Source organism: Rhincodon typus, chromosome 8, assembly GCF_021869965.1.
Source record: "Rhincodon typus isolate 14 chromosome 8, sRhiTyp1.1, whole genome shotgun sequence".
Classification (NCBI taxonomy): Eukaryota; Metazoa; Chordata; class Chondrichthyes; order Orectolobiformes; family Rhincodontidae; genus Rhincodon; species Rhincodon typus.
The window spans coordinates 67,561,090-67,586,477 of record NC_063339.1 but is presented as its reverse complement, the minus strand read 5'-3'; the positions used below and the strand labels follow the sequence as shown (position 1 = coordinate 67,586,477).

Genomic DNA, 25,388 nt, shown 5'->3' with positions numbered 1-25,388 from the left:
CCCCCTTCTACCCTCACACCTCCCTGCCCCCAGCCTCTCCCCTCTCACTGTCCCTTCCTCCCCTCCCAGCCTCCACCCTCGCCCCCATTCCTCCTCACCCTCTCCCCCTCCCCCTCCCCCACACCGTGTCTCCCAGGCAGCAGAAGAGTTTCTACAGGGTTGCTTAGAATCAGTGGACTTGTCCATATTCAAGAACTCAGCTGTCAACCTAGATGAGTAAGCTGGTACCATTACGGACTTCAAAAGCAAGTATGTAGAAGACTGCCCTCTGCAATTAGTTCCTCAACTTCCAGACCTACAGACAGCAGTGAGAATAAGCAACAGTTCCTCCTCCACGATAATCCTCAACATCATTGCCCCGCCAGGCTGCATACTCAGCTCCTCACTATACTCCCTGTACACATGACTACATGGCCAATTTCCTCCTAACACGATCTACAAGTGCACTAACGACACCATTGTCATAGGCCGGATCTCAGACAATGACAAGACAGAATTGAGGGAAGAGATAGAGTACTTGGTTGTGTGGCATAAAGATGGCAATCTCTCCCTCAATATAAGCAAACCGAAAGAGCTGGTTATTGGCTTCAGGAAGCGGGGTGGAGGGCACACCCCTATCTACATCAATGGTGCTGAGATGGAGATGGTCGACAGCGTCAAGTTGCTAGTAGTAACGATCACCGATAATCTGTTCTGGTCCACCCACGTTGATGCTACAGTTAAAGCAAGCACAACAACACTTCGAGAAGGGTCCCGACCCGAAATGTCAGCTTTCCTGCTCCTCTGATGCTGCCTGGCCTGCTGTGTTCCTCCAGTTCCACACTTCTCCTTCCTCAGGCGACAGAAATTCGGTATGTCTGCACCAACTTTTACAAATGACCATAGAAAGCATTCCATCCAGACGCATCACGGCTTTGTATGGCAACTGCTCTGCCCAGGACCATAAGAAACCACAAAGAGTTGTGAACATAGCCCAGTCCATCACACAAGCCAACCTTGTATCCATTGATTAGATCTATATTTCTTACTGCCTCAGAACATAATCAAAGATCCCTCCCACCCTGGTTATAATCTCTTCCATTGGGCAGAAGATACAAAATATTAAACACACAAAATATCTTCCAGCCTTGTATTTGACACAGAATACTACATTTGGTACAAAATATCACATACAGTGATTAAGATAACATTGTAATAGTTTGGAACAAACATTTTAAGTGCATTCATACTCAGCTTTAGACATGGTAATGGTTAGTAACATATCTGACATTATGATTGTTTATAATTTATACACAAAAATCTTTCAACCAAAACCAAAACTATGCAATATTCAGCAAAGAAAGCCCCAAGGAGGCCAGTAGGTTTGGGGACTCCTTTTTATTTCTCACTAATTCTGTCATGCAGTATTACCTTCTGTATTTGTTGAGTATTTTTAAAAAGAGCTTTGCACTTTAGATACCTAAGATTGCACAAATACAAAAGATTGCACAAAAATATAACATAATTGTTTTTTTGTTACTCCAAATCTTTTTATGCATCCACCAAGCCAGTTAAGTGCATATCCTACGTATAAACAATGCAACATTCATGCTGATTTTCCAGGAGTTACATTCTAGCTAAACTAAAATTATATTTTAATAGTTTCCTGAAAGCCATCATAAAAATTGAATGCAAGATACAGTCATTTAGGTTAACAATGTATGCAGTGCCTCTACACAAAAAATTGAAGCCCTCAGCTTTACTGGTTGCCTCCCCTTTGCAGTAAGTTGTGTGCCTGTTCCTCCCAGCATATTGAGTATTGTGTGTGTATACACTCCTTTAAACTTGGATAAAGTCGGATGGTATATAAATGCTGTGGAACCTACCTTCCTAATCATAAGAAATAGGAGCAGAATTAAGTCGTTCTGCTAACATTGCATTTGACTTCCTAATTTCCAACTGAACCTGCATGTCACTGCTGCCCTGGCTGACATTTGGCCTCTGCATAATACACCCTTGGCCTGACCAGTCTTAGGGCCCCTCACCCCCGTCCTCAGCTTATTCCTCCAATCATAAATTCTGTGTCCAGAGGAATAAAAAGAATGGGAAAGAAGGAATCTGTGATTGGTTGAGTTGAAGCAGCGGGAGTGTCACAATCGCTGATTGGAGGAACAGCTCCTAAAATGTCTTTCCCACATACAAACAATGGAGTTACTTTTCTCTGGTTGAATTTTTGCAGGAATTTTGGGGAATGAATTCATCTGGCCAGCCCTGGTATTTTGAGCACTTTTTCTCAGGATAGTGACCTAGACCCAGCCGCCTTTGGTTGTTTCATCTGTTATAAGGTCAGACATCGGGAGGTTTGCTGATGACTGTACACCATACAGTACCATTGCAAAGCAGTCTGTGTCCATGTGCAGCAAGCCCTGGAAAACAACCAGGTTTGGACTGAGACGTGGTATGTAATATGTGCACCATGCACCATCTCCAACAGAAGTAGGCCATTCAGGCACTTAAGTCTATTCTTTCATTCAATGAGAACATGGCTGATCTGAGGCCCTAACTGATCTGTGCTTCTGGCTCATATCCCTCAAAACCTTTGCTTAGCCAAAAAGTTATCTATTTCAGATTTAAATTTAACTGATCTAGCAACAACTGCTATTTGTGGAATTGAGTTCCATACATCTACCACTGTGTGTGTGTGTGTGTGTGTGTGTATAGAAGTACTTCCTTACAGTGTGGCCTTAATTTTTAAGACTATGACTGCTAGTTCTAGAATCCCCAACCAATAGAAACTGTTTATCTACCCTATATTTTCCTCTTAAAACCTCGAAGACTTCGATCAGATCACACTGTAACCTTGTAAATTTCAGAGAAAACAGGCTTAATTTGTGTAATCTCACTTTATAACTTAACCCTTAAGTCCAGGTATCATTCTTGTAAACTGTGCACTCTCTCCAAGGACAACACATCCTTCCTAAGGTATAATGCTTAGATCTGCTGACAATGCTGTAAGGTCTAACCAGGGTTTTGCATGACAGCAACATAACTTTGGCATCCTTGTGCTCCAGTCCACTAAATATAAAGGCCAACATTCCATGTGGTTTCTTGATTATTTTCTGCATCCGTTTGTGACATTTTAAAGATCTGTGCTCATGAATTCTCACGTCCCTTTGGACATTACCACTGTATGAACTTCATACCATCTAGAAAGGACCCCAATCTAAGACAATGACTTTCCAATTATTGAGGGCTACAAATGGCCTGAAACTGCTAACCACATAAACACTGCGGCTACAAGAGCAGGTCAGAGGCCAGAAATGCTGTAGTGAATTTACCTCACTTCCTGACTCCTCAAGCTTGTCCACCATCTACAAGCATGTCACGAGTGTAAAGGAGTACACCCCACTTGCCTGGATGTGTGCAGCTCCAACACTCAAAGCTTGACACTATCCAGGACAAAGTACCCACTTGGTTGGCACCCTGTACACCATTTCAACATCTACTCTCTTCAGCCCAATAGTGCGTAACATCTCCAAGATCAACTGCAGCAACTCATCGAGACTCCTCTGACATCGCCTTCCAAACCTGCCCCCTTTACCACCTACGAGGACAAGGTCAACAGAAGCATAGGAGTATATCATCTGCAAGTTTTCCTCCAAGACACAGGCCATCCTGATTTGGAAACATATCACTGTTTCTTCACTGTTGCTGATTCAAAATCCTGAACACCCTTTCCAACATCATGGACTCCATGGACTGCAGCAATTCATCACCACATTCTAAGGGCAATCAATGTTGGTCTAGCCAACATTTTAAACTTGGTAGTGGTGGGGGTGTGCAGTTCAGTCGAAGGGAAGTTTAAAACAAAATCAAAAAGAAATGAGAGAACAGAGGTGGAGGATAGTGAAGGGGTGAACGATAATCAAAGTGTGTGGGGTAGAAAATATATGCAGACAAACAGAGATTAGAACCAGAGAGTGATAATGGTTAAAAAGTAGCCAAAGCTTCAGGCTCTTTATCTGAATGCACACAGTATTTGTAACACGATAGATGAGTTGATGGCACAAATGAAAATGACTTGATAGGTATTATGGAAAGTGAGTTACAGGTTGACCGAGACTTGAAAATTAATATTCAAGAATAGTCTACACTTCAGAAGAATAAGCAAAAAAGGAAAAGGAGGTGTGCTAGCTTTGTTACTAAAGAAAAAAGTGTAGAGTGGTGGTGATATCAGTTTGATTAAGGAAAAAAGTAAGTAATTGCAAGGGAAAGAAGCCACTGGTAGGAATCATCTACAGGCCTCAGAGGATTTGAAAACTGTTGATGTGTTGTCCTGGTTCATAAAGGGAGGGAACAGAAAGCAGGAAACTATAGGTCAGTTAGCCTAACATCTATCATTGGGAAAATGCTAGAGTCTTTTGTTAAGGAAGAAATAGTAAGACAATTAGAAACATTTAACTCAATCAAATCCAGTCAATACAGTTTTGTGAAAGGGAAATCCTGTTTTACAAATTTACGACAGTACTCGAGGATATAACAAGCATAGTTGATAAATGGAAACTGGTAGGTGTAGTGTATTTAGATTTTCAGAAGGCATTCAAAAAGATGCTACTTTAAAAGATAGCTACATATCTTGCTCAAGATAGGAGCTCAGTGTTGGGGTTAAAGTATTAATAGATTGAGGTTTAGTTAACATGCTGCAGACAGGGAGTTGGGATTAATGAGTCTTTTTCAGATTACAAAGATGTAACTATTGGAGTGCCAGAAGGATCAGTCCTAGATCCTCAATTAATTATAATCTACATTAATGACCCAGAGGGGGCAGAGTATAATGTATCCAAATGTGCTGACAATACAAAAATAAGAGGAGGGCATGTGTGATGAGGACTTAAGAAATCTGCAAGGGGCTATGGATAGTGGGTAAAACTTGACAGAGTTTACTAGAGGAAAGTGTGACATCATGCACTTTCATAGGAAGAATCAAAGAAGCAGAGCAAGTTAGAGTGAACTGGGGAAGGAGTTTAGCTGTTAAAAAAGATGAGAAACAATAGCTGATATTTAAGAATGTATTTTATTGCTCACAGCAAAGACATAATCCCCTGAAGGAGGATTCTAGGAAGGGGAAAATGCCAAACATGGTTAAAACAGGGAAGTTAAAGATTGCATCAAATTGAAATATAAGACATAATGTGGCAAAGATTAGTGGTAAGCCAGAGAATTGGGTAAGTTTTAAAAATCAACAAAAATTGACCAAAATATTAAGAGGGAGAAAATAAACATTGAGGGTAAACTTATCAAGACAGACAGCAATAGCTTCTTTAAATATACAAAAAGGGAGACAGAAGCCAAAGCGAACATAACCTCTTAGAGAATGAAGCTGGGCAAATAATAATGGGGAATCAGGAAATGGCAGAGGAGTTGAACAAGTACTTTTCAGCTATCTTCACAGTAGAAGACACTAAAAGCATCCCAAAATTACTAACTATTTAAGGAGCAAAAGGAGGAGAGGAAATAAATACAATAACTATAATTAAAGGAAAAACTGCTAGGGTAACTAATACATTACCCCGGACCTGATGAAGGAGGTAGCTACAGAGATTCTGGAAAAGTCCCAGAAGATTGGAAAACCACCGATGTATCACCTCTTTTTTAAAATGGGAAAGAAACCAAACAAACAAAAAAAGGTAACTATAGCTCAGTTTTACATCTGCTTTTGGGAAAATGTTAAGAGTCTAGTGTGAAGGATGTAACAGCAGAACATTTAGAACTGTGTAATATGATCAAGCAGTCAACAGAGCTTCCTGAAGGAAAAATCATGCCTGACAAATTTACCAGAATTCTTCAGATAGAGAATAAAGGAGAAGCAATGGATGTAATGTATTTGGATTTTCAGAAGGCTTTTGATAAGGTACCACACGTTAGGCCACTTAAGAGCTGTGGTGCTGGAGATAGTATATAGTAGGTTATTAACATGGATTGAGGATTGGTTAACTGAAATACAGAATTGGGAATGGTAGGATGGGAACCTGTAATTAGTGATGTGCCACACTTTATATGTGAAACGCTTGGATGAGGAAAGTGAATGTACTATACCAAAGTTTGCAGATGACTCAAAAATAGCTAGAAAGGTAAATGGCAAGGATGGCACAGTGTGTAGAGGGATATAGACAGGTTGAGCCAGTGGGCAAAAACCCAGCAGAAGGAACATGAGAAATAAGAAATGCACTTTGGCAAGAAGAATGGAGTAGCTGAATACTAGTTAAATTGAGAAAGATGACAGAAGGCTACAAAACAAAGGGATTTGGAAGTCTTCATCCATGAATCATCAAAAGCTAACATTGAAGTTCAACAGATAATAGGGAAAGCAACTGCAGTGGTGGCCTTTAAAGGGATTGAGAAGTAAACTGAAGAAGTTTTGCTAAAACCATAAAAGGCACTAGTCAGGTCACAGCTGGAATACTGTGAACACTTTTGGGCCCCTTTCGGGAAAAATATACCAGTACTGGAGGCAGTCCAGTGAAAGTTGACTAAGCTGACACGGGGTCATGGCATGTGAAAAGAGGTTGAGTAGATTGGGTGTGTACTTGTTGGAATATAGAAGAACGAGGGGTTATCTTGGTGAAGCATACAGGATTCTTAGGGGACTTGACAAGGCAGATGCAGAAAGGCTGTTTTCCCTTGTGGAAGAGTCTAGGATCAGAGGGCATAATCTCAGAATAAGGGGTTGCACATTTGAAGTCATAGATGAGGTGGAATTTATTCTGAGGATTGTGAATTGTGGATTTCTTTTTTTTAAAAAAATTAGAGGCTGAATCATTAAGTACATTCAAAGCTGAGATAGTCAGATTCCTAATTACTAAGGGAATCAAAAGGTTATGGGGAAAAGTGGAGTTGAGAATTGAGATCAGCCACGCTCTCATTGAATTGTAGAGCAGCTTTGGTGGGTTGAATACCTTACTTCACCATTTACAACTTATGCAGAGGCAAGAGACTGCCAGTCACTAACAAAATGTTCTGTGGGAGTTGACCCTAAGCTCTTAGGTCATCCTTCCATTGTATTTCTGCTTAATAAAAAGAATATAAAAGGCATTTTTTCACAGAATCCCTACAGTGTAGAAACAGGCCATTCAGCCCATCAAGTACACACTGCCCCTCCAAAGAGCATCTCACCCAGACCCATTACCCCATGTCTAACCCACCTAACCTAAACATCCCTAGCCACTATGGACAATTTAGCATGGCCAATCCATCTACCCTGCACACCTTTGGACTGTGGGAGGAAACTGGAGCACCCAGAGGAAACCCACACAGACACGGGGAGAACGTGCAAACTCCACACAGACAGTCGCCTCAGGCTAGAATCGAACCCGGGTCCCTGGAACTGTGAGGCAGCAGCGCGAGCCACTGTGCCGCATTCTCGTATCAACCAGAATTTCCATTTGGTAGGGGGAAGGTACTGACCACTTTTCTATTCAGCTGAATAACCGAGTGAAAGGCAGTGCTCCGAAAGCTTGTGATTTCAAATCAACATGATGAACGATAACTTGGTGTCGTGTGACTTCTGACCTTGAAATATCATAACATTCAAGGACATTGGACACATGCAGAAAATTGATTTAGCACATCTTTTGTGGTAATTATTTTGACTCAGACTGGCCAAACAACAGTTTCTACACTGTATGACTATGATTTGTTCGTGTTTCGAATTTCATATTTCCATCTGCCCCCATAATCTTTGATTGGCATGCCTTACAAGAATCTACTTACGTCCGCCCGAAATATATTCAACAATCCCAATTTCACCAGCTGAGAGAATTCCAAAGAAGGACAACACTCAAAGGATGTTTTTCCTCATCTCTGTCCAACACTAACAGAGTACCACTAAAATAAAACAAAAGTGCAGATGCTGGAAATCAAACAAAACAGAAAATTGCTAGAGAAACTCAACAGCTTTGGCAGCATCTGTGGAAATAAAGCAGACTTAACATTGAGTCCATTGAAACTTCTTTAGAATTGATAATATCCAGAAAAAAAAAAAGGTGCTGTGTGCGCTGAAGATGTTCTGGGGTAGGGGAGGAATACTGCAAAACCTGAATTTCTCCAGTAATTTCTGTTTTTATTAACATAGCACGCCCTGTTTCTGGGGTCACTACTAGAGTGAAATCATATCTTCATCCACCTTATTATGACCATTCAAGACCTTATCTCACTCATCATATCACTCCTCACGCTTCTAGACTCCATTGGGAGAAAGTCTAGCCTGTCCAACCTACCTTCATAAGTCAATTCAATCATTCCAGAATCAGTTTAAGAAGATGCCTCAGTGCATTTACATCAAAGACAAAAACTACACGCTGTCCTTAAATGTGTGATCTCACAAATGCCGTGCAACTGAAACATTACATCTGTATATGTTCAATTCTTCGTGACATTCTATTAGTTGTCTTGACTACATGCTGCACCTGAACACTAACCTCGTGAACCATGCAAGTAATATTCTGCTTTATTCTTGCAAATGAACTTCACATTTTCCCACATTACACCCATCTACCAGATTTTTGCCCACTCACTCAACTTATCCACAGGTCTGCAATATATTTTCTTCACAACTATACTTTGCTATCTTTGTAATGTGAATTAGTTATCATGCCTTTGCTTCCTTCAGTGATTGATGTAAATTGAGACATGGAAGACTTTATGCAGATCTCTGCAAGACTCCACTCATTGTATCCCGCCAATAGGACAGATGCATTTATGCACATTGGCGAGCTGGCAGAAAACAGTCCATACCAGTTTGTTACCTCCACACTGAGCATTTATTTTCCACAACTTTTGATTTGGAAGCTTATTAAAAGCCTTGAAACATCCAAGTGCATTCTACGGTCGACAGGTTCCCCTTTATTCACATCACGTTACTCCTTCAAAGAACTAAGAATTGACTGAACAATATTTCCCTTCCACAATCTTCAAGATTGCCATAACTTTTTAATGATCAATTCCAACAACACCCCAAGACAGATGTCAAGTTAATTGCCTGTAATTTCCTACCTTCTTTCTTGATTACAGGGGTTTTTCTGTGTGATATGTGGACATCACTGGCTGGCCAGCATTTATTGCCCATCCCTTGAGAAGGTGGTGGTGAGCTGCTTTTTTGAACCACTGCCATCTCCCAACTGTAGGTTGACCACAATGCCATTAGGGAGGGAATTCCAGGATTGTGACACTTAAGGAACAGTAATATATTTCCAAATCAAGATAAGTGGGTTGGAGGGGAACTTGAAGATGGTGTTCCCATATGTCAGCTGCCCCTGACCTTCTCGATGGAAATGGTCATGGGTTTGGAAGGTGCTGTCTGTCTGAGATTTGGTAAATTTCTGCAGATCGTACTTCTTGTGAATAGTACACACTGCTGCTACTGAGCATTGATGGTGGAAGGAGTAGATGCTTGTGAATGTAGTGCCAATCCAGCAGGCTGCTTTGTCCTGGATTGGGTCAAGCTTCTTGAGTGTTGTTGGAGCAGCACTCCAGGCAAGTGGGGAGTACTGCATCACACTCCTGACTTGTACCTTGTAGATGGTGGACAGGTTTCAGGGAGTCAGGTAACGTGTTACTTGCCATAGCATTCCTAGCCTCTGACCTGCTCTTGTAGTCACTGTGATAATGCAGAGTCGAGTTGAGTTTCTAGCTAATGATAACCCCCCAGATGTTGCAAGAGACATTTAGTACTGGTAACACCACTGAATGTCAAGGGGTATTGGTTACATTGTCTCTTATTAGTGATGATCATAACCTGGCATTTACGTAGCAATATTGCTGGCCCCTTGTCAGCCCAAGCCTGGATATCGTCCAGCTCTTGTTGCATATACCCGTGAGATTTTTCCCCGAGTCGTCGCAAATAGTGCTGAACATTGCGCAATCGTCAGTGAGCATCCCCAGTTCTGAGCTTATAATGGAGGGTAAGTCAATGAAGCAGCTGAAGATGGTTAGGCGTAGGATTAGTACCCTGAGAAACTCCTGCTAGGATGTCCTCGAGGACAGGAGATGAAATGACTGACCTCCAACAACCACAGCCATCTTCCTATGTTTCAGGTGTGACTGTAACCACCAGAGAGTTTTCTCCCTGATACTCAATGATTCCTGTGTTGGCAGGGCTCCTTAATGCCACACTCAGTCAAATGCAGCCTTGATGTCAAGGACTATCACTCACTTCTTTGCTACCTTTGAGTTGCACATCTGCCCAATCATCGGAAAGTTTTGGTAACTAACCACTGCAATCATCAAGTTAAACATGTGATCTATCAGGTAGATGTTACTGCAGAACATGACTTATCTAGTACCACCAGAACCTAGGCTCCGACGTCGCTTGTCTTCAGTCTCACACCTTACTATCAGAGTTTACTCACACACACAGTACAGCACCGCCCAAAGCCATCACAGATGCCTCATCATGAACAGTTTCAGGTTTCACATTGCTGTTACAGGTCTGGGGTCACAGCAACTTTTCAAGCACCAAAGTGGGTAAAGGTTTGAGAAATACTGAGCCAAGATGAGTGTAGAAAGCAGAAGGCCTTTGAGCATCTCTAGCTTGAACCCAGTGATCACACTGTATAGAAAACATGCAACCCAATAAGGTTTCAATATACTCACGTTTAAGGAAGTTTACCAGCATTCTGATGAGAGGAGCTGCTTGATTTTAGGGGCATTTATTCACTTGTTAGTATAGTACACTGCTAGAGACAGCCACACTGCCAAAGCTTTGGTGTCTTGCACTCAGAGCAAATGCAACAATGCCAAATTCCAAATGACTACAATTTGGAGGCAAGGCTGTTGATTGGTTTTCAGGTCTACAATAATTGGCTGAGACACCATTTATGGAAAACCACAGGCCTCCCAAGTAATTCAACAGAACAGGCCCCTGTGTTATGAACTTGTCACTTACAGCAAGTGTAATAAAGCACACTGAATTTAATCTAACTTAAATTAGTCAAAGCAATATTATTTCATTAGAAACAATTCAGAAGGTTCAGTAACATGATATTCTAGACTGGATATCATCATCTCATGAGCAGTGGTTAAACAGGTTGGGAATCTACTAATTGGAGTTTAGAAAAATGAGGTGATCACATTGAAACATAGGATTCTTAAGGTAAATGCAGAGGATGTTTCCATTTACGGGACAGTCTAGAACCTAACAGCATAAGCTCACATTAAAGTGGCACCAATTTCAGACTGAGATGAGCAGGAATTTCTTCCCTGGGACAGTGGAGTCTTTGGAACCCCTTGGTCATACACAGTTCTGGGGAGCAAAGTCCTTATGTATAGTTAAGACATACTTGTTAAGTAACTGGTTTTAAACATTTTCCAGTTTTCTCCAAAGACAATTTCCAGTGGTTCTTTCAAATTCCAGCATTTTTGTTTTTCTTTGCAATTACAATACTGTTGCAATAGATTGATTTCAATCCAATAAATGCAGTAACTTGGGAGTTCATGGGTATCCCAAAGCACTTGAGACCAGTAAATCACTTGTGACTAAACTAGTGTAAAATAGGAAATAACAGCCAATTTTTAGTGTGGTTATGTAACATAACATCAATGAATTAAAATCAAACTGCTTAAGTGATACTGTTTGATGAATAAATTAGCAGAATGAGTGAATTCTTCAGCATATTGTAGTTTGATGAGATCTTTCAGGTTTGCCTGAAAGAAACACACTGGACCTCAATTTATGTCTCATCTGAAAGAAAGCCCCTCCAGATAGTAGCAAATTCTGTCACCGCTGTGCTGAGGTAAATCAATTCAGTGCTCAATCTCCATAATAGGATTTCAATCCACTGAGGAGGAGAATGTTAACACCCAGACAACATTTAGGATGATTTCTGACAATACTCATACAGAGATAATACATGCAGAAGATGAAAAAAAAACAACTTAGTCCTGAATAAGTCAGCTCAATTTTATACTAGTTGCGTCCCAATTTCAAATCTGAACAGAAAGGATAATTGGAGTTCCATAATTTAGTGACTCTGCAGAACTGCTCTGCTTTGCCACAAGGCTGGTATATCACACGTGAAACATGGAAGAGGAGAAATCATTATCACAAACAGTATTGCACATCTTGATTTCAAAAAAGTTCAAATATGCACACTTTGTAATCCAAGGTCAAACCAATTATCCTGCTACTCAGGTTGGACTCTTCTAGCCATTCCACTTTCTATCCTTTGTATTTTCTTGGTCCTTAATTTGCATGGTTCATGAGTGTTAATTCTGAGAACAGGTTACAAAGACCAGATTTATAAAGTGTGACCCAATAAGAAAGCAAGGAGAAACTATCTCCCTTGGTGAAAAAGTGTACAGAGCTAACGCATCTAACTTGGGAACTCGTTGTCTAGAGGTCAAAAGTTTCACAAAAAACTCCATAAAAGATGTTGAAGCTAGCATAATAGAAAAATTTCTGGACAAGCAAGGTTAGAGCTGTACAGTGGGTGGAAAAAGTCACATACAGATTACCCGTGAACAAACAATATGGAATAGGCTCAAGACAGTGAAGACCTATTTCTAACAGAAAGATCTATACAGTACATAAAGGTAATTTATTTACTAATAAGTTGCATTAAAATGCCAAAATTGAAGCATTACACTTGTATAACCAGAATAAAGACACATTTACGCAAATTTTAGCAGAACCTTTTATTTTAGTATTAGGTAAACCACATGTAGCAAAATACAATTTGACAACATGCGAAAAAAGTTAGAATGAAAGCCATCTCTCATCTTGACTGAGACTCCCAACCCCACCCCCAATTTCTGCTAACAAATAACTGACCCATCAGGAGTGTCTAAGTTTATGTACGCGGTACCAAGCAAGATAAACTAATTCAGCCCCTTTAGGTGAGCCAGTGAGTTGAATGTTCAGAGAAAAATATAGCACAATTAATTAATATGAAGTTCTTTGGGACATGACCACTTATTTAAATGCAAATTTCTTAACTACTCTACTACTGTTTGCCAGAAGTAATTTGCAAATTCATTTATACACATACCTTGAAAGTGTTTTGAAAATACATCAACTCTGATATCTTTCAGTACCGTGAAGGATCTAAACTGTGCACTGCCTCACGGGGTTTTGGAAACCGATTCAATATTTCACAAATATTGGAGAGAAAATAAGTTGCAAGAATGTGGAATAAGAACAAAGTAATGGCAACAACTGGAATACCATTCAAAGGAATTTAGACTAAATTGGCTAGTCTAACACAGATGTGGGTTATGACCGTAGAGCGATTAAGTACTACTGTAACATTTAACATTTTTTGCTGCTTCACTTACGGACTGATGTTGGAACGCGTGAGAAGACTATTACCTTTCACCATGGAAAGTATCTGTTCTTTACAGAAGTCCTGGCATTAGGCACAGATGAAATGATTGTTTGGGATAGCAAGTTATCAGCATGCCAAATTCGCTGTGTCACTTCCATTTTCAGAGGTCACTGGCAGTTCAATAGCAGGAATGAAAGTGAATTCCTCCTTTCCAATGTAAAGCAAGATCAGCCCTCAATGAGCCAATGTTGTTCTTTTTCCTGGCTCAAGTATTGAAATTAGTTCATAAAAGTAATCTGAGTGTTCTGCAGGGAATCCTATTGAGGTTTTCAACCAATCTGTGTTTATGAACAACCTCAAGCATCACCCTTTCAAGTGTACTAACTTCCTCTAACATCTTTAGTAGTTGATAGAAATAACACTGCTCAACTGGCCTATCACAAATTGACAATGTAGGAAATGTAATTCCACAATCCTTAATCAGCTCTATGTGTTCTTCACATTCTCTACTCAATAAGAGCACATCCTCATTAGATATAATAACACAAGGCCCTAAAATCAATTCTAAAATAACACCACATTGTCTCAAGTAGAAAATATAGCAGATATAACAATGGCTACTGATTCTTCTAAACTGCAGCTATACAGCCAGTGAATTTCACACAGATTCAGTCCAAGACTGCTCAGAAGTTATTTTCACTGTTTTAGCTGCTTTAAGTCAGAATGGAATATAGACAAACAAGTCCTTACGTCTACTGGATAAGATCAATCAGATCTTACATATCACATGAGAGGTGCACCATATGGTATGTTCCAAGAGGGGGCTGTAGTGTTCTAGCCTACTGAAGGGGTGAGGGGGTATATCTGTCACCATATGACTTGCATACTGCCTGATGTCCATGATCAATGGATCTAGTGATGTGGAGGGATTTGTTTGGATGTGGTGGCTGTTCTTAGGAATACTTGATCAATTTGCTGGCTTTCTTCCACATCCGATACTGGATCCCTTCAGGGGTTGCAGAGACATGCCGGAAAGGACTATGGTGCTACCCCTTCCCCCGCAATTGTGCAAAAGATTATAACAGCCACATTCTTTGCTGTCCAGCACACAATACATATCTTCACAGCTAGGATGTCCTCAGTTGTGAAGCACCAGTAAACAAAACAATTACCATCATGTCTACTGACTCATATCTTGTTGTTGCTCCAGGGTTCTCGGAGATTGACTGCTATAATGGCAAAAATGAGCTTCAGGTAGCGCGTCCCGAGTGATTCATAACTGTGTGCCTGATACGTCTGTAACAGCATTTAAGTAGTTCTGCATTGTCAAATTACAAAAACCTGTTCAGTTCAAACAAATCAGCTTTGCAGTATGCAAGGGAAATTTTTCAACACCACTTTTGGTTTCAGAGGAAGTCAGCCTTTACAAAATCTCATTCCAAATTAATCAATTTTTTTTTTATTTGGAAATCTGCGAAATATGCAATGCATTCACTTTAATTATCTATATAGATCAAATCAACTGCGAGATTAGAAAAATTAACATAGGACTTTAAAGATGCTGCATGAAAGGAAACTTAACGTGTCCCTCAGAACCAATATTAATATTTACCCAAATAGCTTCCTATGAAACAGCGTAGGTATTGGAAACAAGCTTCTCTGTACTCCCCACCTTTGAAAAAGCTACACCACACTGCTTAAATTACTACTTACTTGGGAAGAAAATTTAGCTAAAGATCAACTGCTTCAGCAAGGATAAAGGAATGGAACCAAAGGAGATCTCCTGTACTACTTTTAAAACCAAAACACATTTATGTAGCTGCATGGAAATGAACTGATTACTTTTAAAGTTGAAGGCAATGAAATAACAGTACTTAAAAGTGAAAATGTTGCCGTCTTGTGTTTTGTAGGACATTAAAAATTCTACCTCTACCAGATAAGGGAAACTACATTTATTCTCATGCATCTCTTAAGCATGCTAAAGAAAACAGTACAATTGTGAAGATGCTGGTAGCTTTATCATAAACATTTCAATGCGACAACTATCTGGGAAAATTCATTTAGTTCAATACCAATACAGCAAGTTACTCAAATAATCCATGACTATTCGGGCATGACAATCGTTAGGGGTAAAAGACAGCGTGTTATTGAAATATTAAAGCTATGAGAAAACAAGGCAAGATTTTCCCACACAAAGAATAATGCACATTCAACATTACAAAATAAAAATAGGGTTACTTCTTAACCCAATTGCATACTGAAGACTTGCGCTGAAAATTCCTTAAAAAAAAACTTACCTAGCAATTAGAAAGTACTGACCATCTGCAAGAAATCAGGTTTGTGCAATCCATTATAAACATACACCTTTTTGTAGAATATTTATTTAAAGGATGCACAAGAAAAACAATTTTATGCAATTGCATTCAATATTACAGATAGATGAAAACCAAAAAAGATCCATTAGTGAAATCAATGCAAAAACAAAACTTCACGTTAAGCAGTTAAACAAATCATTCTGAATTAAAGTGAATTTATAATCAATTCAAAATTACTTCCAATAACTATACATATGCATTTAAGTAAACAAAGATCTAGACTCCTTTGACAGAAATTCACCACTTCCTACTTACCATATTTTACATCAACTTTCACTCACTTGGGGGTAAAAGTCCACTTTTGACAATAACATTTAGTCAGCACTTTCACCAGAAGGTGATCGGGAACGGCATTTTGACCGTGAACGAGACCGCGACCGAGAACGGGATCTTGCACGCTCAGCCGACACCGGTGACTTGGATGGGGAAGGGGAGCGGCCTTTCGACTCCTTAGCAGGAGCAGGTGATCTACTACGAGAACGTGATTTACTGCGACTTCTACTCTTTGATCTACTGTAAGACTTGCGGCCTCTGGAACGAGATCGACTACGAGATCGACTGCGAGATCTGGAAGAACTGCGGCTGCGGGAACGGGACCTGCTGCGAGATCTGTACATTAAAAAACCAAGTAGGAGAGAAATTATATTATTTTGTACAACCTCTGCCTCAATATCAACGCAACTGCCTAAGTACGAACTATGAAGATGGAGTGTAACGTCTGAAAGTGTACCTGAACAACCCACTTCAAAAATTCAAGTCACACAAAGTCTAGCCATTATTTCACTGGTACTGCTGCTTTCAAAGGCATAGTCCTCTTACACAGTCACTGCGCTCTATCCAGTGGAGCGGTAACAATTTCAGCTCTTGATTTCTCGGAGCAAAAATGCTGCAGAAAATTGTCAACCAAATTAGAATTGCCTCCATGGAATACATTAAAATTTACCTGTACTGCTTGCGCTCTTCAATCAGTCGAATCCTTCTACCATTAAGCTCAGTGCCAGAGAGCTTATCAAGTGCATTCTTCAAGTCACTGTAACAGGCAAATTCTACAATCCTATTAAAGAAAAAAAAAAACTATCTATTAAGGCTCTACTTCTTGGGAGGGACGGGGGTGGAAATCATGGATAATAAACAAGGTCTGAACGTATATAGTGCTTCCACTTACAGTAGAGTCTCCAACAAGAAGGGCAGGGGGAATATAAAAATCAAGCAACTAACAATTTAGGTGAATACAACTGCATGTTAAAACAGAACAGAAATTGTAGAACTCCTTGCCACACAACAGGTAATCTGACACACATAGGATGCACGGTGGCACAGTGGTTAGCACTGCTGACTCAGTGCCAGGGACCCGGTTTTGATTCCACGCTTGGGTGACCATGTGGAGTTTGCACATTTTCCCCGTGTCTGCATGGGTTTCCTCTGGGTGCTCCAGTTTCCTCCCACAGTCCAAAGACGTGCAGGGTAGGTGGATTGGTCATGCTAAATTGTCCGCAGTGTTCAGGGATGCATAGATTAGGTGGGATGCTCCGAAGGTCAGGGTGGACTTGTTGGGCTGAAGGGCCTGTTTCCACATTGTAGGGGTTCTACGATCTCTAATTCTATGAGGAAGATGGGGAGAGGAACACGTAGGCCCGGCTGCTAGGACTCAGTGGAATTAACTGGTTAATTTGAACATTCTAGGCAAAAGGATGCCAAGCGAAATATTTGTTTTTCCAAAAGTAGCACAGATCAATCGTCGTACCTCAGTATCAGATTTTCACACTACAATATTTACAGAATGGCAAGATCATAAACAGAGCTACACAAACAATACTTGCTATTTCCCACTTGACTTTAGGGAGGCAATGGTGTACTGGTATTATCACTGGACTGTTAATCCAGAGACCTGGGTTTGAACACCGCCGTGGCAGATGGTAGAATTTGAATTCAATAAAATATCTGGAATTAAAATATCTAATGATGACCATGAATCCATTGTTGATTGTCAGAAAAACCCATCTAGTTCACTGATGTCCTTTAGGGAAAGAACTGCCATTCTTTCCTGGTCTGGCTTACGTGTGACTCCAGACCCACAGCAATTTGCTTGACTCTGAACTGCGTTCTGTACAATTAGGAATGGGCAATAAACAATGCCTAACCAGCGATGCCCCCATCCAATGGATGGAGGAAAAAAATTACCTGTAAACAAACTAAAAGTGCTGTCTAATCTGACCAATTTCATCTATTCCTGCAAACAGAATTCCCTAGTCCAAATCTGACTGACATTCAGATATTACTCTTAAATATTAGAATAAAAATATCAAAAAACTGTGAAGTCTACGACAATATAGATGACTCCATTCACAATGTGAGTTGCATCACATCAAACCTCAATTTCTAGCTTTTGAAAAGTATGGCAAGTCTCGAGAAAATTCCTAGCGAGTACAAGTTCGCAGCAGAGAACTAACATTTGCTCAATTTCTACATAACTGTCATGAGGCAAAACTAACATTCTAGACTAAAGACTGGAGTTTAATGGACACAGAATGCTAAAGTTCAACACATCAGATCATTATCAAGTGGTCAAATACAAAACTCAATTCATGCTGTCACCTACCCTTCATTCAGTTTGTGCCTGTGTGCATCAGCAAAAGTAACTTCTCCAGCCTGTCTCATAAAATCTTTGAGGTCCTAAGAAAGATCAGATCAGTTATGTAAAACAGAGTATATTAAGAAATGTATTCTATTGTTTTCCAATATACAAGATTATTGGAAAAATATTTAAAAACAATTCTAATTTTATCAAAACGTGTATTACCTTCCTGTACAACTCCCTAGGCTATTCAACCAGCCAAATGTAACAAGCACTCGCAGAGGTACCACCACGACTGGAGACCAGATGGTGCTCTTCACCACCCACTTGAGCGACGCTATCATTCGATGCGAGCCTTCCCGGACATCACCCTACCTTAAAGGCAGACGCTGGCGTTGCCATGGGAACAAACATTGCTACTCTTGCGCCGTGACCAGGGACTCCTCACCTCACTCCAATCGAGCTTCCAACCAACCCTACTAGCGAATTTCTCCCATTTGTTTCAACCAAGGACCTCATTTTAGAGTGGGCGCCCAGAACTCTTGACTTTAGGAAGACACCATTTTCGAGGTGCAGCATGGAACACTGGCATTAACCAAGTGCCCACCATGTAGGTCAGATCACCACACACAGATCTAGATCACCAAATGACAAACGTAGGAGCGGACTGGCATTTCAACTAGGCCCAAGAGACCAAGCCAGAGCGATTAGGAAAACCAACGGCACTCCTCGTCACAAGGCCAACGACATAACGAGAGGCTGGTAAATAAAGTTTTAATACTTGGTTAAACTTTGTAAACATTTAAGCATTAAAAACCAAATAAAATGTTATACTTAAGGCTTTCAAGGTTAACAGACAAATAAGTTAACACTGAGTTAACCATTTCCAGAAAACAGACTAATAGTTCTGCAAATTAAACAATTCACAATCTCCTCAGTGCCTGACACTATTTGGCTGCAGAGGGCAGGTGTGCAATCAGTGCCCCCAGCACCATGCCCAATATCCTTATTGTGGGCATCTTACCTACTTTCCACACCTAGTCAGCTGAGAGAAAGAACTATCCTAGTGAGTAATCATGGGCAAAAACCCACAACTCACATCAAGTACGCCCATTTCACTATTTACCTCAATGAGGCCAACAGGATTAGACCTGGGATGCTCACCAAATCATATTCAAACATAACAGGGCTGGAGTTCTCAGAACAATAATTCGGGTCAAATAAGATCTCCCCCCTCTAGAAAGGCTGAATAATTAAACTGTGCGCAATATAATACTTGATAACACAATGCTTTCATCAACAAGATTTACAACTACTTAAACAACAGATTATACTTCATCAAGCCATTTTACAGTAAAGGGAACATGGATCCTATTTAATAATTTTACAGTAAGCAATTTGAATGATTAATTCAGATCCAGAAAGAATATGCAACTTATTCAAAACTACTGCTCTCTGGACTTTGCATAAAGCAACTCTCAAGTCTTTTCTAGCAAGGTTATATAGAGCGATGTCGCCAACTCCAAAGCCAATTTAGTATTAGCTTATTATTTTAAAAAAAGTTGCAAGTTAATTAAAAAAAGTTGCAAATTGCCCAGCTATCTGCAATTTTTCTTTAATATTAACTTTTTGTTTGGTGAACAGATGAGCTCTTAATTAATCCAGGAAAACATTATGTCAGGTGCATGCCCTTCACTGTAAGTGGATTCTTGACTAATCTTGAAAGCCTGATTCGTAGCCAATTGAAAAGGAAGTACCAGTTTCACTGCAAACTCTCAGCCGTTTACACCACAAAAAACACCATTTAATATTACACATAACCTACCTGCCAGCTAACTCTGGAAGACAAATTCTCAACAATGACTCGATTTTCTGTACGAATTGGAGGCCCATTTCTGAAAGACAGTGAATGGAAACCACAATTTTAGAGAGTTGGAGAATTGAACCTGGAAACAACAAAGTTGGAAAATGGTCAGTTTATAAACTTTATAACATTACACAGTAGAGGCTAAGAAGCTAAGTCAGTGGTTAAATAAACTTCCTAAAGCAATAGATGTTCGGGTATTATTTGTGGCTGTAGAGGACGTTGGCCTCACCAATTTTAGAATACGGCATATAATTACAGTCACGCTTCTATAGGGAAGAAAGAAGAAAGAAAGATTTACAAGGATGTTGCCGGGACTGGAGGGCTTGTTTGCTCTGGTGCATCAGAGGCTGAGGGGTGACCTTATGGATGTTTATGAAATCGAGGCACAAGATGAATAGCCAAAGTTTTTTTTTTAAACCTAGAGTGGGGAAGTGCAAAACTAGCGGGCACTGGTTTAAAGCGAGAGGGTGAAGATTTATAAAAAGATCCGAGGGGGTAACTTTTTCAAGTAGAGGGTGCGCGTATGGATTGAGCTGCCAGAGGTGGTGGTGGAGGCTGTTTCAATTACAACATTTAAAAGGCATCCGGACAGGTACATGAACAGGAAGGGTTGAGGTATATAGGTCAAATGGGTCGAGGCCAGATTGGGATGTCCAATCACAGACGAGGTGGACTGAAGGGCCTGTTTCTGTGCTGTATGACTAGGACTCAAATGTGCGCTCAGCAGTGAATTCTATCAAAAGTCCTTAGAATTAAATCAACCTTAACTGCGGTAAACTAAACAAATAGCATCACCACCCCAGGAGGAAATAAAAAATCAGTCCGAATTCCCATTATTAACAATTGAATTTATTCAAGTAAAATCCATTTGCATCAGTCTTACAAAATTTTGCAGAGGTCCTCTCCAAAATTTATTTCAAGCTACTGCGAATAACTACAACACTAGGCTCACCTTCCTCCTCCACTTCCTCCACCGCGGGACCAACGTTGGTTAAATCGACCCTGATATCGTCCCCCTCCACGTCCACCTCTAGGGCGTGCTCTAGCATGTTCAACTGTAACTCTGAAAATATTAAACTGTTAATACACAATTAATTACACAATGTACATTAACTATAAGTAAATTGTTTCTGTATACCTTTCATTGCATAACTCTTTTCCATCCATCTCATACACAGCATCATCTGCATCTCTGTAGTCTTCAAACTCCTAAAATGTATTTCCAACAAAAGGAATGTTAAATGAATTGCTGTCTTCAATTAGTAGTATACTATATACAACTGTAAAATAAAGTCAAGGCATTTCCTGTGACGTAGAAATACATGGTCAATTAGGCTTTTTCTACATGCTGCATAGACTAACGACATTTTGCCAGCTTGAGCCGGAAGAACGCTTCAAGTTTGATTTTTCTTACAAACATCCCAATATATATTGAATTTAGCAAACACTTAGCTATGTAAGAATAATAACTTCTTGTAAACTATCAAAACTTGGCTCTACAGCTGTGGGGGGGAAAAAAAAAAAAAAAAAAAACTTACCACAAATCCAAAACCATTCTTCAAATCAATTTCCTTAATTCTCCCATATCCTTTGAAAAACTTTTCCACATTTTTCTCTGTAGCATGAGGACTCAGTCTACCAATGAACACTCGAGAACTCATTCTGAACGAACTCTTTAAAAAAAAAAGTTAAAGTATTTTTAAATAAACCTCCTGAAATTTTAATCATTCATGCATCAGTGACAGGCACCACGCTACCTCAGCATATAACAGGCATGGCTATTTGGCAAGATACATGAGGGAACCTACATTCAAGTAAACAGAAAATACTGTCAAGATGCAGGAAGGTTACTAAAATTGGAAAACAGCAGTTTCAACCTCAGTAAACTTGTGCAATGAGCTATTTCACCTCTAGAGGGCAGACGATGGCATAGCTATAAATTCTAATTGTGATCACCATGCCGCTGGAACTTCAAAAGTCCAACATAAAAAATGGCAAAAACTAGTCAAGGCCAGACATTTTTATGCCCTAGGAAAATAAATCTAAAAAGTGACCATTTTAAAACATTAGAGGTCCCAAAAATTCAAGTAACAGACTTCTTCAAAATGGTTTTTTTATAAAAGTCTCAATGAACCTACTTACCCAATGCAGAGCAAAAAAAAAATTGTTACATATTATGCAACTCACTAAAATGATTTCAAAGAACATTTCAAGGGAAGCAATCAATCATTCTAAAATAGATAACAGATGGCCTTTTCACTCATGGCTTGCTACCATTTTAATCCACTCCTCAGACACCAATAGGGCATCAATTTACAGCCTATCGATCAAATACTGAAGCAAATGTTGAAATTCTGATACGAGAACACTGGAAATAGTCAGGTCCAGTAATAGCTAGAGAGAGTGAGTGTGTTAACACTTCAGTCTCAAATATTCATTTTCGGCTGTTACTGCAATGGACTAAGATGTTGCGAGTCCCTTTTGTTTTTGAAAAAAGGCAAGCGAAGAGCATGAAGATAGTGTAAAGGGCAGAATGTGGAAGGGCAAGGCAGCTGGAACCTGGCCTTTGACAAGATCACAAGCAAGACACTAATTCCTGACACCACCCAAAAAGGAATTAGAGTCACATGTCCTTATATACACAGGAGCCACCAGAATATGGACAACTATACTTGATGCATTGCCTGTTTGAGGTGCCAGGAACACAAATAAAATTTTAAAGTCCAAAGACCATCATGAGCTGTGTTGACACACCAAGACTTTCTGAAGGGTCAGACCAGATTTGAAACATTAACCGTTTCTCTGTCCACCGATACACCCGACCTGCTGAGTCAAGATTTATACAGCATGGAAACAGACACTCATCCAACCAATCCATGCTGATTATAATCCCAAATTAAACTAGCCCCACCCACCTACACTCAGTCCAGGTCCCCCCAAACATTTCTTATTCACAAGGGTCTTTTAAACATAACCACGCCCACATCTGCCACTTTCTCTTCAAGTCCATGCCATACATGAACTACCGTGTAAAAGAGAAAATTGCCCCTTTTATTAAAGCGTCTTTCTCCTCTCAGCTTAATGTGCCCCCGATCTTGAAAAGTCCAACCCCAGGTAAAAAAAACACCTGCAGTCACCTTATTGATAGCCCTCAATTTTACAAACTTCTATAATGCCACCTCCCAACCTCAGAATCGCCAGTGAAAACTTCCCAGCCTATACATCCTTTCCTTATAACTCAAACCCTCCATTCCCAGGAACATCCAGCTAAATCTTTCTGAATCCTCTCCAGCTCAATAATATTCTCCCTATAAAAATGGAGATCTGAATTGGACACAGTACTCCAGAAGTGACCTCACCAACATCCTGCACAACCTTAACATAACATCCCAACATCTGTACTTAAAGGTCTGAGCAATGAAGCCAGGTATGGTAAATGCATTCTTAACCACCCTACATGTTACACAAACTTCAAAGAATTATGTCCTGAAACCCCTGGGTCTCTGTTCTGCAACACTGTGTTGGACCAAAGATGTGTTGCTCAGACCAAGGTATAAAAGATTCCAGGCAACAAGCTATTGAGCTGCCACCCAAGGTGGTTTTGCAGGCAGTCTGAAGGCAGTTTGCAGTATAGCCCAACTAATTCAAATTACAGGTTTAATGAGGTCATAACTTTGGGATTGAGTGTCTAGTTTGACTTTATTAAAGATTTATTTCAGAAGGCAATAAGATTGTACTTGGTTAGCTGAATAACAGACCTTTGGGCACTTTAGTGGATAAAGTTTACTCATTAGGAGATGCTGCCACTGGCGATAACTGGAAGAATCTGGATCTAGCGCCTAAGGAACCATAGTTCATCAGTCACTTGCATTATTTTCCAACATTTTCATCTGCCTTCAACATGATTTGATACAGTTGGTGTTGGCTGTTCAGTCTCTCAAGCTTGCTCTATTCATTTATCCAGCTCTTAACTTTTGAGGTGGAATGTGTTGTAGATGTTATTAACACGCACCTCCTGCATCTGCATCAGAACATGGGATGGAAGCACCCCCTGCAGTGCATCACAAACACAGCTCAAGAGAGTTATTGACCGGTCATTCAGCCCCTCTGTGCCATCCATTAAGGAGGCGACGGCCTTAGCTCCAACTTCATCGCTGCGCCCTGCCCACCAACATGGCTGTGGACTCCCTCACCCAATCAGCCAACCAATAATCGGTGTAACTAACCAGCACTGGTCCCCCCGAAAAGAGAAATTCTGGAACATGAACGTGCCTCAGAATAAGTCAACCCGCGTAAAAGCGGGAGACGGTTGATAGTTTAAGCTGTGTACCAAACTCTTTTAGATTCACCAACGTTTTCGCAGTCGGGCGGAGCGCAGGCATGTCAAACCGGTCTTGGGGGGGGGGGGGGTGGAAAGAGGAGGAGGAGAGCCCAGGCCAGGCGGCGGCGTCAGGCACGTCTACGACTCCAGGAAAGGCCCAGCTCCCTGTTTAGGGCCTCACCGAAGCCCCCCCAGGCCCTCCAAACACCGAAATATAGCCGGCCTCGATTATTTCCCCCACTCCAACCAAAAGCCGCGATTCACTTTACACCTCCACCCCACCCCGACCAAAAGTAAAAGGCGACCCCCGGGAGCCCTCGATTTCTCCACCCACCCTCTCGGTGGGCTCAGCTCTCAGCCTCCCGGGACATCGATTTCCTAAAGCCGTAGCCGTTCCCGTTCCCTTCAGGAGGAACTTACCACCGCGCAGACGAGTAGCCCGACACTGAACCGGTTTCTCCGGTTGCCCCACCCGCCGCAACACCCACACCGTACCCCGGGAGAGACGGGCCGTGCGCAGGCCTCAACTCACCAGGACTCAGCCCCAAATGACGCAGTGAAAAATAAAACCCGCTCACAAAATGGCCGGCGATTGTCCGACGTCACTTCCGCGGCCGGCCCGTTCGCGTCACTTCCGCGACGCGACGTCGTTTTGCCCACCCACCCGACACAGCCACGATCCCATTCGCGCAGGCCCAGATCAAACCTTCACAGGGTCACCCTCTGCCTGAATCCCACACCGGGAAGGGAAGGGTAGGGAAGTCGGGTCCTGTTTACCCGGCTGACCGCCATGAGCCCTTTCCAGCAACGCGGTTCGCGCTCAGCTGCAAATGTCAACGCAGGGTAAACCTGGCCAGCTCAGTGCACAGCAAGGCACAGGTGAATGAGATAGCAAGAGCTGCAGATGCTGGTGTCAGTGATAACACAGTGTGGGGCTGGAGGAACGCAGCAG

The 25,388-nt window shown here is 41.0% G+C and overlaps 1 protein-coding gene across 3 annotated transcripts; it reads right to left on the bottom strand.

Annotated features, from left to right (window-relative positions):
- Positions 1-12,650: 12,650 nt before the first annotated feature.
- LOC125483723 (serine/arginine-rich splicing factor 5-like) lies at positions 12,651-25,056 on the bottom strand. Of its 3 annotated transcripts, none has more exons than XM_048600189.1 (8): positions 24,969-25,056; positions 21,654-21,788; positions 21,254-21,324; positions 21,068-21,178; positions 20,074-20,143; positions 18,273-18,346; positions 16,617-16,727; positions 12,651-16,282 (listed from the first exon to the last, which is right to left on the bottom strand). In XM_048600189.1, exons 2-8 carry the CDS (start codon positions 21,774-21,776, stop codon positions 15,988-15,990), a joined length of 855 nt encoding a protein of 284 aa, XP_048456146.1. In that variant the 5' UTR covers positions 21,777-21,788; positions 24,969-25,056; the 3' UTR covers positions 12,651-15,987. The 3 variants fall into 3 exon arrangements, with proteins under 3 accessions (XP_048456146.1, XP_048456147.1, XP_048456148.1); XM_048600190.1 differs by lacking the exon at positions 24,969-25,056 and adding an exon at positions 24,857-24,963; XM_048600191.1 differs by lacking the exon at positions 24,969-25,056 and having other exon boundaries at positions 21,254-21,338; positions 21,654-21,764.
- Between the last annotated feature and the right edge of the window lie 332 nt (positions 25,057-25,388).